Below are 15868 nucleotides of genomic sequence, written 5' to 3'. Positions count from 1 at the left end.
AAGCAATCTAATTAACGTGATTATTAATTATTATTAATAATAAACGGTTAATCGCTTTATCTTATTTATTTAGTGGTACTTCTTTTTTTAATTTAGAAATTTGCTAAAAACAGAGGTAGATATTCGAACGATAAAACTTTTTTTGTTGCATGTCTGATAGGATTAAAACAAAAAATTCATCATAATAAGGTCTTCCAGGCCTAAGACTGGTTGGACACGCATCTCCACGCTTTCCTATCCTGAGCTAATCTTCGCATTTCCTTAAAACCACAACAACCCACATCCTTAACTATTTGCGAACAGTAATCTAATCTAAGTCTACCTATACCCCTCCTAACTCCCGATTCCGCCTCTAATATGTCTCTGACTAGACCTTCACGTATTAGAAGGTGTCCTACCAACCTATTTCATCTATTTTTTATTGACTTTCATAGAGTCCTCTGTTCTCCTATTCTTTCTAATACCTCTTCATTTCTAACCTTCTCTATCTACGTTTTCCTCATCATTCGCCTGTAACACCACATTTCAAATGCTTTTAACCTTTTTTTTACCGGCGCGCCCAGTGTCTATGTTTCGCACCTGTACAGCGCCGCGCTCCAAAAATACACCTTCAACAATCTTCTTCGAATTTCTAAATGAATCGTTCGCGAGCATAGAAGTGACATCTTTTTATTAAAAGCGACTCGACCCTGTGCTATCCTCCGCTTTATATCCCTACCTCTCCTTCCGTCCTGACTTATCTGNAAAATACAATCCGCATTAAAAACCTCTTTTTTTTTTAATTATTACACGCCAGGAAAAGATAACAGGAAAAAACGATTAAATTTACGATAGCAGAATTAAACTATAAATGTCTTAAAAATTTTTTTATATAATGTTAATTTGAATTCTCTAAAGAACATTTGAAATCCCTTAAACCTTTATTTCCTTCAATAAATTACACGAAAAACTATGTAGGTGCTATTCAGGAAACATAAACCACAAAATTTTTGTCTTAAAGACATTACTGATAAATAGGTGTATTGAAAATGTATTTACATTTCTTCGTTTCATTAGCTAAAATCTAGATCTACTTCTACCCCTAACTCCTGTTTCTGCTTCTAATATATCCCTAACTAGCCCTTCAACTCTGGGAAGGTGTCCTACCGGTTCCATAATTTTTCATCCCCCGACGTAATATCACCGGACAAAATATCCCCGTGACAAAATGTCCCCGTGACAATATATCTCCAGACTAAATATCCCTAGACAAAATATCCCCCCACCCTAAAAATCCCTATAAGAAATTTTTTCCAACATTTTATTCAACCTAACCTAACCTAACTCTGTCAAACTTGCACCATGCTACCTTGCCATACGTTCCCTTCCTTACCAACCACACCTCACATGATCAAAGATAATACAATCCAACCCAAGTCAATCCAGCGCAATCTAAGCTAACCTAACCTAACCTAACTTAACCTAACCTAACCTAACCTAACCTAACCCGGTCAAACTTGCGCCATGCCACCTTATCGTACGTTCCATTCCTTACAGTAGCCTAACGCGACCCAAAAAACGTTCCCCGTCCCTCATCGGCATATCCCCGGCGGATTTAGCCGATCGTTCATTTTTTTTCTTGTAATGTATTCTAAACAAATAATGTGGTACTCGTCGTCGATGGCAATGCGGTGCCGTGCAGAAACGGTGCATGATACGCGAACGAGTGGGAATTAATTATGATTCGAATAATAAATTGAACTATTTGCGAAGTATTGCCAAAATGATATCATTTAATAATTAAAAGTGACGGTTTTTGTTTGTTAGTCGTCAATGTAGTAACTATAAATATTATATTTTTATAAGCTCTAATATTGAATATCAATGTGCTAAAAAAATGACACCAAATAATTGTTATTGTATCAAAGAATATAAAGTAAATTTAACTAGTTTATAATAACTATTGGAACCATGGAAAAATCATGGAACCAATATATATGCTATTATATTTATTTGATTATCGATTTAATGACTTATATATTACTGACAATCAAAAGTTATTATTATTCAATAAATACAAATAAATATATGAAATGAAGTATATGAATTTTATATTATTTATTGGAGTATCCGTTCGATAATTTATTATCGGGGCTTTTGTTCGGTGATATTTAGTCTGGAGATATTTTGTCATGGGGATATTTTGTGTAGGGATATTTTGTCAGTGATATTTCGTCCGGGGATCAAAACGCCTGATACGGTCCTACCAACCTATCTCGGATTTCGCCTATTTCTTATTGACATTAATTTAGACGTGAAAGAGTAACAAATAAAAAGACAGACAAACGCACTTTCAACTTTTTAAAATAAGTAATAAATGACTTAAAAATGATTTATACAACCGCTGCGTTTATTGATGCAATAATTCTATCAAAAGTTTTACAACCAACTAAATCGCCAGCATTTTTTGGTATGCTTTGTAATCTACTACATTCCGAAAGCAGTAAATCTGTATTTTTAATTTCTCAAACCAAAAAAGTTCTTTGTACGGTTCTTATCAATGACAGCAATGGCGCGTGAGGGTTCGATTCCCGACGAGGGCAAGACAGCAGCAACAGTTTTTTCTCATTATTTTGAAGTTGTCTGTGTTAGTTAAATTCAAAAATTAATTCACCTTAATGTATGGTTCTTATCAGTTGTATATTCCTATACTATGCACTTTATCATTACGATTAAAAGATTTTAAAACTTCGCGTTAGATTTGTTCGAGACTACAATAATTACTATAATATATTACTCAAAATACATTCCACGGTTTATCTAGATATTAATATGATAAATATAAAATAAGTAAAAAAAAAATGGATAAAATAAAAGTGCAGACAGTTTATTTTATACCTTTAGCTCCAAAAGAAGTGGTCTTGTCTTGTCATTATAGAAATATGACCATAATAAAGGATTGTACTAAATGCCAGGTAAATTTATTTTCAGTTTTCATTCGCTTCTTTTATTTTTATTCAAAATAATAACAGCAAACTAAAAATTTTCCCATTTGTAATGATATCTCATAAAAACAAACGTTTATTCGATTGTTTGTAAATATTTAATACACATTACGTCTTCATGCTTAATTTACCATACCATATTTAAAAACATTCCTACTTTATACTACGGGGTACCTACGTTAAAGAGTACCGAAGTTTACATGTATCCATAAAAAGAATAAATTGATCGCACTTTTGGTAAATTGCAAATGCTAGAAATTCCTAAGTTTATGAATGTATAGAATCGTTTTTAATTCTATTTTTGCTGTATTTAATTTAACGATCATACTTGAAAACTCAATTCCACTTAACGTTATCCTTAAACACTACATCAATCTTCTTTTAAAACTTCTCGACGTAAACCATAAATTAATTAACGTAATGTAATAAGTAGAATCTACTTTACATTTAACGCGTATATTTTATGACTGCATGTAAAAATCGATCCCATACAGTATTGGTCTATCGATATATTTAAATTTTATGCAGGTATTTAAAAGTCAGTCCCATATAATGTTGCCCTTATTGTATCTATGCATTTTCTTAGTTTTGGTAAGTTTGTTAGATTGTATGAAACACATAGAAAGATGTGCTCTTCTAAAATCAAACTGAAATAACTTAAAGCCGAGTGTCTAAATGAAATAAGTGTTTTCTTTAATGAGAAAATTGCATGCTGTGCGATGACGGTCAAATCAAATAGAATTCTCTTTCTTTTTCTTATTATTATTGTTCCCGTAAGCTAGACGAAGATCAAAAAATCGCGGAGACGTTATTACTTCAAATACAATACATTACATATTCAGTCCAGTGCTACAAGTTTAGTGGTTCAACTGTGGCCTGATATTATATTTATTAACAAACAAAAGTAGATTTTCTAAAGAAAAATTTCAGACAAAAACAAAAGATCTATTAAAAAATGATCATAGCATAAATTAATGTTTATATACATTTCAAATAAACGCTAATTAATCTACATTTTTCGAAGAAAACAAACTAAATCCAGTTTTAAAAGATAAGATTAAAAGTTACTAGTGCAGTCTATCATTCTACACAAATCCATAACCATATTAATTAATCAATTGTTCGTAAGGTTACACGGTTTAAAAATCACATGATTTTAATGTAAATGACGCAGTTGTGAATAAAAAATAAGCAATAAAAGTGCTACAAAACTTGTGTGCTTAAGTCGTTACGAAAATGGAAAGTACAGTTTCCGAAGCCCACTTTGGCGAAGAAGATATCGATGCTATCGACAAAGAATGGGACGAATTCAATAAGTTGCTCACGAAGAAGGGCAACTCAAGGGAACAAGCTTTCTATCCATGTCCGCCACCTGATGATGATTTCGACGTATTTGTAAGAAACGTTTCAATAGATGTATGCAAACTATTTAATTTTTATCTACTAGAAATTAATGAGAAAAATTATTGCTGTCGTCACATCCTCCCCGGGAACTGAACCCCGGACCTCTGGCTTTACGCACCAATGGTTTTAACACTAAGCTATGAGAGGTGACAACAGCAAAAACGACAAAACGTCCTTAAGTACATACGTGTGTACATGCATAAGTGTTTAAAGTCCTGGGTGCGATCCCCGGCGAGGGTAACCGCATATTGCTTATAAAAAATAATCAGTAATCTTGTAAATTAAATTAATTTTAACTTCCGTCATAGTTATAGTAAGATTATTTAGCAAAATCTACCTAATTCAGCATACATATGTATTTTAATAAATAAATAAAACTTATTTTCAATGGGGATACTACCAAATTTTGTGTTTTTATAATACTTTTGTACCGCAATCCCAATTTACGTAAATCAATAATATCAAATTGGTTCTTCTACCGGAAAAATTTCGTTGGTTTTCTTGTAAGTGTTCTGTTTTTACGATGATTTTGTTTCATGCAAGGATACACAATACGTTAGTGGTTTTTGCTGTTTTCTTATTGAAATTCCAATTTGTTTAAACAATATAAAAACATCGAATGCGCTAGATTGTTCATAGTTTTTAGCAAAATTTGCTTGAAAGATGTTCGTGCTTCCATGCTCCTCTAAGACTTCAATAATAATTGTTGTTATTCTGCACATTCTCTACCTAACACTTTTGCGATTGTTAAATATCAAAAAGCTTTTTAAGTATAAACTACTTAATTAGTAAACTGTTTAAGCCACCTAAATTAATTATGCATCTACTTATTCAATAAGACCATTAGATTTTTAGCTTCGACATTTTTGTTACTTTCTGTGATAGGATATTATATATTTACATATATACATATTTTTATTTCACTAGGTTTTAAATAAAAATATATGTGTGTATGTATGTACGTATAAGTAATATCAAAATGTACTGTTTAGACGCGATCTTCATCTCTGTAAGTTACGATATTTGTTTGAAAAAGTAGAATTTTTATATTTTTATTTCAGATGTATGGCAGATACAGTAGACAGTTGGGAGAATTCGCAAAATTAGAGGCTCTTAAACAGGCAGAAAAGAGGAGACTAAAGGAAGAAAAAGCCAGAAAAAAAGAACTTCACGGATACCATGGTAAGTACTGTCATTCTATATAATATTAATTCCAATGTGAGTTTGTTTGTTTATTACCAATTCACGCCTAAACTCTTCAACCGATCTTCTTGAAATTTTCTACATACATTGTTAGGGGTTCAGGAAAGGACATAGGGTACCTTTTATCCAGAAAAAAAATACTGTTCCCGAGGAATAGAAAAATTAGTTTTATGTGATCGTCGATTATCTTTGACGCATATTTAGAACATCAACGCGAGCGAGATCGCTGATAAAACGTATCATGAAATTTTGTAAATATATTGTCAGGGGTTCAGGAAAGGACATAGGGTACCTTTTATCCAGAAAAAAAATACTGTTCCCGAAGAATAGAAAAATTAGTTTTATGTGATCGTCGATGATTTTTGACATGTATTTAGGATATCAACGCTGGTAAAACCCTACTAATAAATAAGTCAGGTTTACAGGACATTTGTCTAATAGTTTCTAGATAAATTACTGACCAACAACTTGAAAATTTAACGTTTCGTTATCATTAACAGTTTCTAATTTTAAGTTTCTAAAAGAAGTGAAGATACAATTCCAATGGTATAAAAGAAGACACCTTGAATTGAAAGAAATTATGTCTGTCGCAGGATTTAAAATGAAATTTATTTTGGTTCCAATATATAGAATTATTTATTGCACGGGTTACTGTTTATATTGGACCAATCTCGAATATTATGTGGATAAATTTTCGGTATTATAAAGTTTAATGCGCCGTTTAACGCAATCTAGTTTTTCCGAGATTTTAATTGAAAAATTACGTCTGAAGGAAGCGACGTTTTTAACGTAAAAATGTTGGTTTTCGGTAAAAAAATAATTAAAAAAATCAGCATAGGTACCAACTACATATATAAAATATTGTATTTTTAAAGGAATCGTGCTGAGGGACCATTTCTGTTTCAGGAAAATTTGCTAAAACTATCGGTTTCATTTGGAGACACACTTTTGCGAAACTGGGAGAAGATTGGATTTTCCTTGCAATTTTAGGGGTAATTATGGCATTCGCCAGTTTTATTACAGACAAAGGAATATCGATGTGTAACAAAGGTAAATAGTTTTTCTTGTATTGTTCTTCTAAGTCGATAAATAATTGACCCATACCTACCAAAAAACAAAAATACACAACATTCCCCAAAGATAATCCCTTAATTCAAGGATCAAAACGAATTATGAAATCTTAAATTAACCAAAATTAACCCAACCCAACCTTTTCAGTATCACTTCATTGAAAAAGTCACTTTACCAAAATTTCTACGTACTAACAATTAGTACTGCAACTTCGATATTTCTAGCTATCATAATAAAAAGTACAAATATTCAGTCATTGAAGCCCTAATTTACAAAATGTCGCTAATTTTAGAAACAAGTTCGACCTTATTCGACGATAAAAAGCGCACATAAAACCTTTTTTAAAAATTGTCCGTCAAAACCCATAAAACTAAAAACGTCATCACCGTTTCGTAATCGCATAGTTCATGGTCCTCAACAAAGGTATTTTGTCACATAAACCCATTATAAAGAACAAATTATGGATAATGCGCTAATTTTGTGCATAAACAAATACCTTGCACCAAGTTCTTGTAATGCAACAAATATTGACAGACACTCGAAAAAATTCGCAATTAGAAAGTTTATTTGCAAAAAAAAAATAGACGGGCAACGTATTTAGCACTATCTAGCATTAATAATTCCAAATTTATAATAAGGTTTCAGAATTCGAACGAAATAATTGATAATATAAACATAAGAAATGTGTAACAACGCTGCAATAGATTTTACTATACAGGTAAGGCAAAAACTTCACCGGACATACAAATTACAAATTTCTTTGACGGCATTTTTTCTTTTTATATCTCAGGATAAACCGATGAACCTAACCTCCAAAAGTTTTAAATTGTATTTATTGAACTTATGTTTCTCTATCACGTGGTATCTTTCAATCCACCTGTACGGTTAATACTTCGCCGATACTGTATATTGCCACACTACTTTCTGATAAAGAGCGCTAAGTAATATACCAACTTACGTAATTGAATACTTAAATAACAAGCCGTGTATTACTTACCGAATTATTGAGAAACATATATATATCCATACTAAATGTAGTAATTTATCAAATTATTATTTCAAACACTTAAAAAAGTCACACCACAAACAAGTGCACACAGTTTTCACTTGAACCGACGCGCGACATTGTCACAATGGAACTTTCGTCATTTGTTTACATTTTTAATCAGTTGTAAAGTTTAATTGCCCGGTTTGCACATTTTTTACTACCGAATATCACAAGCGCTCGAAGAACAACCGTTTGTTTTTTACTCAACGAACCAAACGAACGTCCTTGACGGGCCCTTTTACTGACTAAACACGAAAAACACACTCCTGTTGACCTTTCATAACCTTCTTTCCACATTCGTAACTTTAACAAACAAAACCAACGTCAATTCCACCCAATTTCAGCAGAATTTAATTTGAACACGAGTTCAACTTGCAAAAAAAATTTTTTACTTATACATATTTATATACTTAATAACATTCGTAATTCTTTTTAGCGAGAATTTGGTTGTACAGAGATTTAGCAGTGGACCCAGTGACCCAGTATTTTTCTTGGATAAGTTTGCCAGTATGTCTGGTTTTATTCGGTGCAGGATTCTCACATTTAGTGGCACCCCAGTCAATAGGTACTTTTTTAATTAATAATAAGGGTGAAAATCAAATAAAATCTCCCTAAACAACACATATAAATAATAAAAGACGAAAAAATCAAATGACCACGATGAAATAAATAATAAATTTTTTTTTATAGGTTCGGGTATTCCCGAAATGAAAACGATACTGCGGGGCGTGGCCCTGAAGGAATATCTCACTTTCAGGACATTAGTAGCGAAAGTTGTTGGGTTAATTGCCACCCTCGGTAGCGGGCTACCTTTGGGGAAAGAAGGTCCTTTTGTACATATCGCCAGTATCGTTGCAACAATACTTAGTAAACTGGTAACAGGATTTAAAGGAATCTACGAAAACGAAAGCAGAAATACGGAAATGCTAGCAGCAGCCTGCGCAGTAGGCGTGGGAAGTTGTTTTGCAGCGCCAGTCGGGGGTAAGAACAACATAAAATAATCCCGAATTCAACCCTACGTTCATAAAACAAAAGAACAACACGCATACAACAGCACATGTTCTTCTGTTTTCAACTTTTTCGGTTTATGTATTTTTCGTTCATTTTCACCGTCTCCCACTGTACATATACGCACTGTACGTACAGTCTTGTACAAAAAAAAGGTACCAATTTTATTTTATTTCAGGGGTTCTGTTTAGTATAGAGGTAACAACGGTATATTTCGCAGTTAGAAATTATTGGAGGGGTTTCTTTGCGGCGGTGTGCGGGGCAACAGTATTCAGATTGTTATCAGTCTGGTTTGATAAGACGGCCACCGTGACTGCGATTTTCAGGACCAATTTCCAAATGGACTTCCCGTTCGACCCCCAAGAACTATTCGTCTTTGCTTTGATAGGGTACGTTAAAAAAAATAACGATAATCTAACAAAAAAAAAAATAAAATAATTCGAAGTGGTCTGTATTCTGTCGAAACTGCCAGACGCGGATCGCGATTTCGATCTTTTTGGATCTCATCAGCGCGTCATAGGCAGCTCCGACAGACAGCAGGTAAAGGTTGGTCTGTGTTCTGTCGGAGCTGCCTACGACGTGCTGATGAGATCCAAAAAGATCGAAATCGCGATCCGCATCTGGCAGTTTCGACAGAATACAGACCACTTCGAATTATTTTGTTCGATTATTATGGTAACGTGCCCATCACGTTGAGGTGAGCTACGCCGGGGTTCGTTTCAGCAAGTAGATATCCATGTATTTAAATGGACCTTGTTGGAGCATACGTAATCCTAAAATGTAGCATCGTACTACAGATGGCGCTCACCACGCCATTTGTAGTATTTACNTCGGTATTATAAAGTTTAATGCGCCGTTTAACGCAATCTAGTTTTTCCGAGATTTTAATTGAAAAATTACGTCTGAAGGAAGCGACGTTTTTAACGTAAAAATGTTGGTTTTCGGTAAAAAAATAATTAAAAAAATCAGCATAGGTACCAACTACATATATAAAATATTGTATTTTTAAAGGAATCGTGCTGAGGGACCATTTCTGTTTCAGGAAAATTTGCTAAAACTATCGGTTTCATTTGGAGACACACTTTTGCGAAACTGGGAGAAGATTGGATTTTCCTTGCAATTTTAGGGGTAATTATGGCATTCGCCAGTTTTATTACAGACAAAGGAATATCGATGTGTAACAAAGGTAAATAGTTTTTCTTGTATTGTTCTTCTAAGTCGATAAATAATTGACCCATACCTACCAAAAAACAAAAATACACAACATTCCCCAAAGATAATCCCTTAATTCAAGGATCAAAACGAATTATGAAATCTTAAATTAACCAAAATTAACCCAACCCAACCTTTTCAGTATCACTTCATTGAAAAAGTCACTTTACCAAAATTTCTACGTACTAACAATTAGTACTGCAACTTCGATATTTCTAGCTATCATAATAAAAAGTACAAATATTCAGTCATTGAAGCCCTAATTTACAAAATGTCGCTAATTTTAGAAACAAGTTCGACCTTATTCGACGATAAAAAGCGCACATAAAACCTTTTTTAAAAATTGTCCGTCAAAACCCATAAAACTAAAAACGTCATCACCGTTTCGTAATCGCATAGTTCATGGTCCTCAACAAAGGTATTTTGTCACATAAACCCATTATAAAGAACAAATTATGGATAATGCGCTAATTTTGTGCATAAACAAATACCTTGCACCAAGTTCTTGTAATGCAACAAATATTGACAGACACTCGAAAAAATTCGCAATTAGAAAGTTTATTTGCAAAAAAAAAATAGACGGGCAACGTATTTAGCACTATCTAGCATTAATAATTCCAAATTTATAATAAGGTTTCAGAATTCGAACGAAATAATTGATAATATAAACATAAGAAATGTGTAACAACGCTGCAATAGATTTTACTATACAGGTAAGGCAAAAACTTCACCGGACATACAAATTACAAATTTCTTTGACGGCATTTTTTCTTTTTATATCTCAGAATAAACCGATGAACCTAACCTCCAAAAGTTTTAAATTGTATTTATTGAACTTATGTTTCTCTATCACGTGGTATCTTTCAATCCACCTGTACGGTTAATACTTCGCCGATACTGTATATTGCCACACTACTTTCTGATAAAGAGCGCTAAGTAATATACCAACTTACGTAATTGAATACTTAAATAACAAGCCGTGTATTACTTACCGAATTATTGAGAAACATATATATATCCATACTAAATGTAGTAATTTATCAAATTATTATTTCAAACACTTAAAAAAGTCACACCACAAACAAGTGCACACAGTTTTCACTTGAACCGACGCGCGACATTGTCACAATGGAACTTTCGTCATTTGTTTACATTTTTAATCAGTTGTAAAGTTTAATTGCCCGGTTTGCACATTTTTTACTACCGAATATCACAAGCGCTCGAAGAACAACCGTTTGTTTTTTACTCAACGAACCAAACGAACGTCCTTGACGGGCCCTTTTACTGACTAAACACGAAAAACACACTCCTGTTGACCTTTCATAACCTTCTTTCCACATTCGTAACTTTAACAAACAAAACCAACGTCAATTCCACCCAATTTCAGCAGAATTTAATTTGAACACGAGTTCAACTTGCAAAAAAAATTTTTTACTTATACATATTTATATACTTAATAACATTCGTAATTCTTTTTAGCGAGAATTTGGTTGTACAGAGATTTAGCAGTGGACCCAGTGACCCAGTATTTTTCTTGGATAAGTTTGCCAGTATGTCTGGTTTTATTCGGTGCAGGATTCTCACATTTAGTGGCACCCCAGTCAATAGGTACTTTTTTAATTAATAATAAGGGTGAAAATCAAATAAAATCTCCCTAAACAACACATATAAATAATAAAAGACGAAAAAATCAAATGACCACGATGAAATAAATAATAAATTTTTTTTTATAGGTTCGGGTATTCCCGAAATGAAAACGATACTGCGGGGCGTGGCCCTGAAGGAATATCTCACTTTCAGGACATTAGTAGCGAAAGTTGTTGTATCATGAAATTTTGTAAATATATTGTCAGGGGTTCAGGAAAGGACATAGGGTACCTTTTATCCAGAAAAAAAGTACTGTTCCCGAGGAATAGAAAAATTAGTTTTATGTGATCGTCGATTATCTTTGACGCATATTTAGAACATCAACGCGAGCGAGATCGCTGATAAAACGTATCATGAAATTTTTATTTAGTCTGGAGATATTTTGTCATGGGGATATTTTGTGTAGGGATATTTTGTCAGTGATATTTCGTTCAGTGATATTTCGTCCGGGGATCAAAACGCCTGATACGGTCCTACCAACCTATCTCGGATTTCGCCTATTTCTTATTGACATTAATTTAGACGTGAAAGAGTAACAAATAAAAAGACAGACAAACGCACTTTCAACTTTTTAAAATAAGTAATAAGTGACTTAAAAATGATTTATAAATCCTTTGCGTTTATTGATGCAATAATTCTATCAAAAGTTTTACAACCAACTAAATCGCCAGCATTTTTTGGTATGCTTTGTAATCTACTACATTCCGAAAGCAGTAAATCTGTATTTTTAATTTCTCAAACCAAAAAAGTTCTTTGTACGGTTCTTATCAATGACAGCAATGGCGCGTGAGGGTTCGATTCCCGACGAGGGCAAGACAGCAGCAACAGTTTTTTCTCATTATTTTGAAGTTGTCTGTGTTAGTTAAATTCAAAAATTAATTCACCTTAATGTATGGTTCTTATCAGTTGTATATTCCTATACTATGCACTTTATCATTACGATTAAAAGATTTTAAAACTTCGCGTTAGATTTGTTCGAGACTACAATAATTACTATAATATATTACTATGAGTAGCATATTTTTTTGTTCTCAATTATTTCGATTACATACATAAATGTATATATTACAGGTTGACATTTTCAATTAATTAGCGTACCTTCTAATAATCACTTCAATTATTATTCGTCAATATTTTTCATGAACTATTATCGTGTTTTTGCTTAATTATTTCGACTATTAATATGTTACTGATCAATATTTTCAATTATTGCATATCATTGCTTAAATGTTTTAATTATTTATTAATACGTTGTACATAATAGATACATCTTTTTTGTAATAGATCTTAGTATTTGATATTCGGTACCCCGGACATACCTACATATAGTTGAAACGTTCAAATTTGGCATGGTCTGTAATAAAACTGTCGCATCTACTTTCTTCTTTCAACTTAGCAGAATGCCTATTTTTACTCACCACAGGCGTTGTAGGGAATATCGTAAGCATAGAAAAGAGATGCCAGATAAGAATTGCAGCGAACACTAACCAAGAAAAAGGAATAACNATCCATATATTTAAATGGACCTTGTTGGAGCATACGTAATCCTAAAATGTAGCATCGTACTACAGATGGCGCTCACCACGCCATTTGTAGTATTTAAAAAAAAAAAAACTACTTTTTATTTATTTACTAGGACCATCAGTGGTCTCGGGGGGGCCTTTTACGTATGGGTGCACCGACAGTATGTTACTTTTATGCGAAAAAGTAAACTTATCAACTCGTTTCTGCAAGAAAAGTAAGTACCTGAGGGTTGTACCTACCAAAGATAATGCAAAAAGCATAATTCTTTTGTTTTCTTCACAATTAGTCGGTTTCTTTACCCCGGTTTGGTTGCCCTATTGGTGACCACTGTGTCGTGTCCTCTCGGGTTTGGTCAGTTTATAGCCGGCGACCTGACAACGCACGAACAAGTGACCAGCCTATTCTCAAACTTTACTTGGACAGGGGCGAACAGGACAGTCGAAGAACACAACGTAATACAACATTGGGAATCCCCGTATACAGGAATATACACCAACTTATTTCTCTACATTGTATTTACGGTGAGTAAATATTTCGATTTTTAAAACCTACAACTTCCTAAGATTTGCATCTATCTAACCGTTTTAAAAAATTTCAATCATTTTAACTTTTATATTCCTACCTATTAAGGGCTAATTTTTGGGGAAGTCATATGAACTCATATGGGGGTAGTAATTCGCCTGTCTTGTTCTCTTACGACCATATATTTATTTATTTTATTTAATGTTTCTTTTTTATTAGTTTATAGGTTCGATCATATGTTCCACAATCCCACTACCGAGTGGCATTTTTATACCGGTGTTCAAGATAGGAGCGGCCCTCGGTAGGATGGTAGGAGAGGGAATGCACGACTGGTTCCCCATGGGGTTGAACTACGGAGGTCACATGGCCCAAATCATCCCCGGCGGATACGCCACCGTGGGTGCAGCGGCGTTCAGTGGGGCAGTGACCCACACAATATCAGTTTCTGTGATTATTTTCGAAATGACAGGACAAATCACCCACATCATTCCCATCATGATCGCCGTTCTCATATCGAACGCGGTCGCCAGTTTCCTAACGCCCAGTATATACGACAGTATTATTCTTATCAAGAAGTTGCCCTATTTACCCGACTTTCTGCCGAGCAGTAGCGGTAAGTACATCTCAAATCTTTCATCATCATCTTTATCATTTGGTAATCAGTTCTAAGACTAGTTCTTCTCTCCTTTTTCTTATCATAAATCGATCTCATATTTTCCAAACACCAGAATATCCCACATCCATAACTATTTAAGACGTTTACCCCTCTTAACTCCTGCTTCTGTTTCTAATATGTCTGAGAAGGCGTCCTACCAACCCATTTCTTGGCTTCCATAGCGCCCTCTGTTATCCTACTCATTCTAATACCTCCCCATCTTAAAAGATTCTATTTCTTTTCAACCCCCCCCCCCAACTTACGCACCCGTACAGAATCGCCTACACTTTTAAATTCCTACAAAGATTCATGTATTTTATGTCTCCATCCCCTCTTCAATCCTAACTTATCTGACTTCCCAGATCTAGATAGCAAAAGTAGGTGACTTATAATCTTTACTCCTTTTAGTTTTTTAACCCTTTTCTTATATTTCATTTATTTTCGCTTTTCAGGAATGTACAACGTATACGTAGAAGACTTTATGTTAAGAGAAGTCAAGTACATTTACAACAGCATGACATACGAGCAATTAAAATCCCTGCTGAAGGAGAACAGAAAGTTAAAAACGTTCCCTCTCGTCGACAACCCAGACAGCATGATTCTACTGGGATCCGTACAACGATTTCAACTTATAGATCTGATAGAAAAGCATATTGGAAGGGAGAGAAGGTTGCAGGTAATTATCAAACACATTCCTTATTCTTTTTACCACAAAAAAAAATTGCCCATTATATTCTTCAATTATTTACAATTAACAACAGTTATTTAGAAGTTTTTCCTTCAATCAAATCGAGCATGTCCTGTTGTGTTTCCATTAATCAAGTTATTCCTTGTAATAGATAGATACTTTTTATGAATGAAAAAGTTAATTGCTTTATACAATAATTTTCAGAAAATATCAGTCGATTGCTGTACTTAATGCAAATGTTTTTCTTAGGTCGCTGCGATAAGGCAAAAAGAGGCGCAAGAAAAGGCCCGCGAAGAGGCCCTCAAAAAAACAGAAGAAAAGCAAAGACGACCATCGAGATTCCACGTATCCCCAGCGGCTGTGGATGCTTTAAATATGAAACAAATGTCCGAAAATCATCTAAATGTCGACCAGGTGCGTGAAAAAGAAACCCTCATTCGTTAAATAAATAAAATAATTACTTTTAATTACATTTAGCCAATGTTCAACCCAGTTTACGGAAGTCAGCCCAAAAAATCGATTCTCAAAAAGACAAATTCGTTTACTTTAAGGGGATTCAACCCTCTGACATCGCATAGCCCTGGATGCACCCCCTATACCACAGTCACTGGGGCAGAAAGTAGACTACGATTGGCCTTCGAAAATATTTTCAGGTAGTAATAAATCAACTATCAAGTTCCTATTGTCTTTAATAATTTTCTTTTCATAGAAAATCGACGCAACTACAAGACGTTGACAACAGTGACAGTATGGCTGTTTTAAGTGGCGAAAATGGGGCCATAATCGTTCCTACAAGCCCCACTTCGTTGAAAAAAGTTCAACTTGTAAGTACAAAGCACACATTTTCATCTAAATCGGTTTGAATATAATCTTAAAAATAAATTAATAAAATAATAAATTCG

At 33.8% G+C, this 15868-nt stretch overlaps 2 protein-coding genes across 5 annotated transcripts in view; one reads left to right on the top strand and one right to left on the bottom strand.

Annotated features, from left to right (window-relative positions):
* The window catches only part of LOC108745183 (ATP-binding cassette sub-family B member 6, mitochondrial), a 42051-nt gene extending 33965 nt beyond the window's left edge, over nt 1-8086 (bottom strand). Inside the window, 1 exon segment of the mRNA XM_025978495.1 lies at nt 7660-8086. The gene's annotated coding sequence lies outside the window, so the exon portion shown is untranslated.
* Nucleotides 1-15868, top strand: part of LOC108745138 (chloride channel protein 2) — a 40585-nt gene that overhangs the window by 23353 nt on the left and 1364 nt on the right. For 3 of the 4 annotated variants that reach the window (XM_018481242.1, XM_018481255.1, XM_018481250.1), the window contains exons 3-14: nt 5450-5570; nt 6498-6641; nt 8147-8275; nt 8401-8691; nt 8897-9107; nt 13214-13315; nt 13388-13622; nt 13843-14236; nt 14731-14954; nt 15216-15380; nt 15444-15619; nt 15676-15790. In XM_018481242.1, the coding sequence (XP_018336744.1) occupies nt 5450-5570; nt 6498-6641; nt 8147-8275; nt 8401-8691; nt 8897-9107; nt 13214-13315; nt 13388-13622; nt 13843-14236; nt 14731-14954; nt 15216-15380; nt 15444-15619; nt 15676-15790 (2307 nt within the window). Of the gene's footprint in view, nt 1-3932; nt 4380-5449; nt 5571-6497; nt 6642-8146; nt 8276-8400; nt 8692-8896; nt 9108-13213; nt 13316-13387; nt 13623-13842; nt 14237-14730; nt 14955-15215; nt 15381-15443; nt 15620-15675; nt 15791-15868 lie in introns of those variants that run through there. The other variant, XM_018481231.1, reaches the window with a different exon arrangement.

The sequence above is a fragment of the Agrilus planipennis genome, unplaced genomic scaffold (assembly GCF_000699045.2).
Source record: "Agrilus planipennis isolate EAB-ADULT unplaced genomic scaffold, Apla_2.0 scaffold6, whole genome shotgun sequence".
Taxonomy (NCBI): Eukaryota; Metazoa; Arthropoda; class Insecta; order Coleoptera; family Buprestidae; genus Agrilus; species Agrilus planipennis.
Note: the sequence above shows the minus strand (reverse complement) of the source record. Positions and strands in the feature narration are given on the sequence as shown.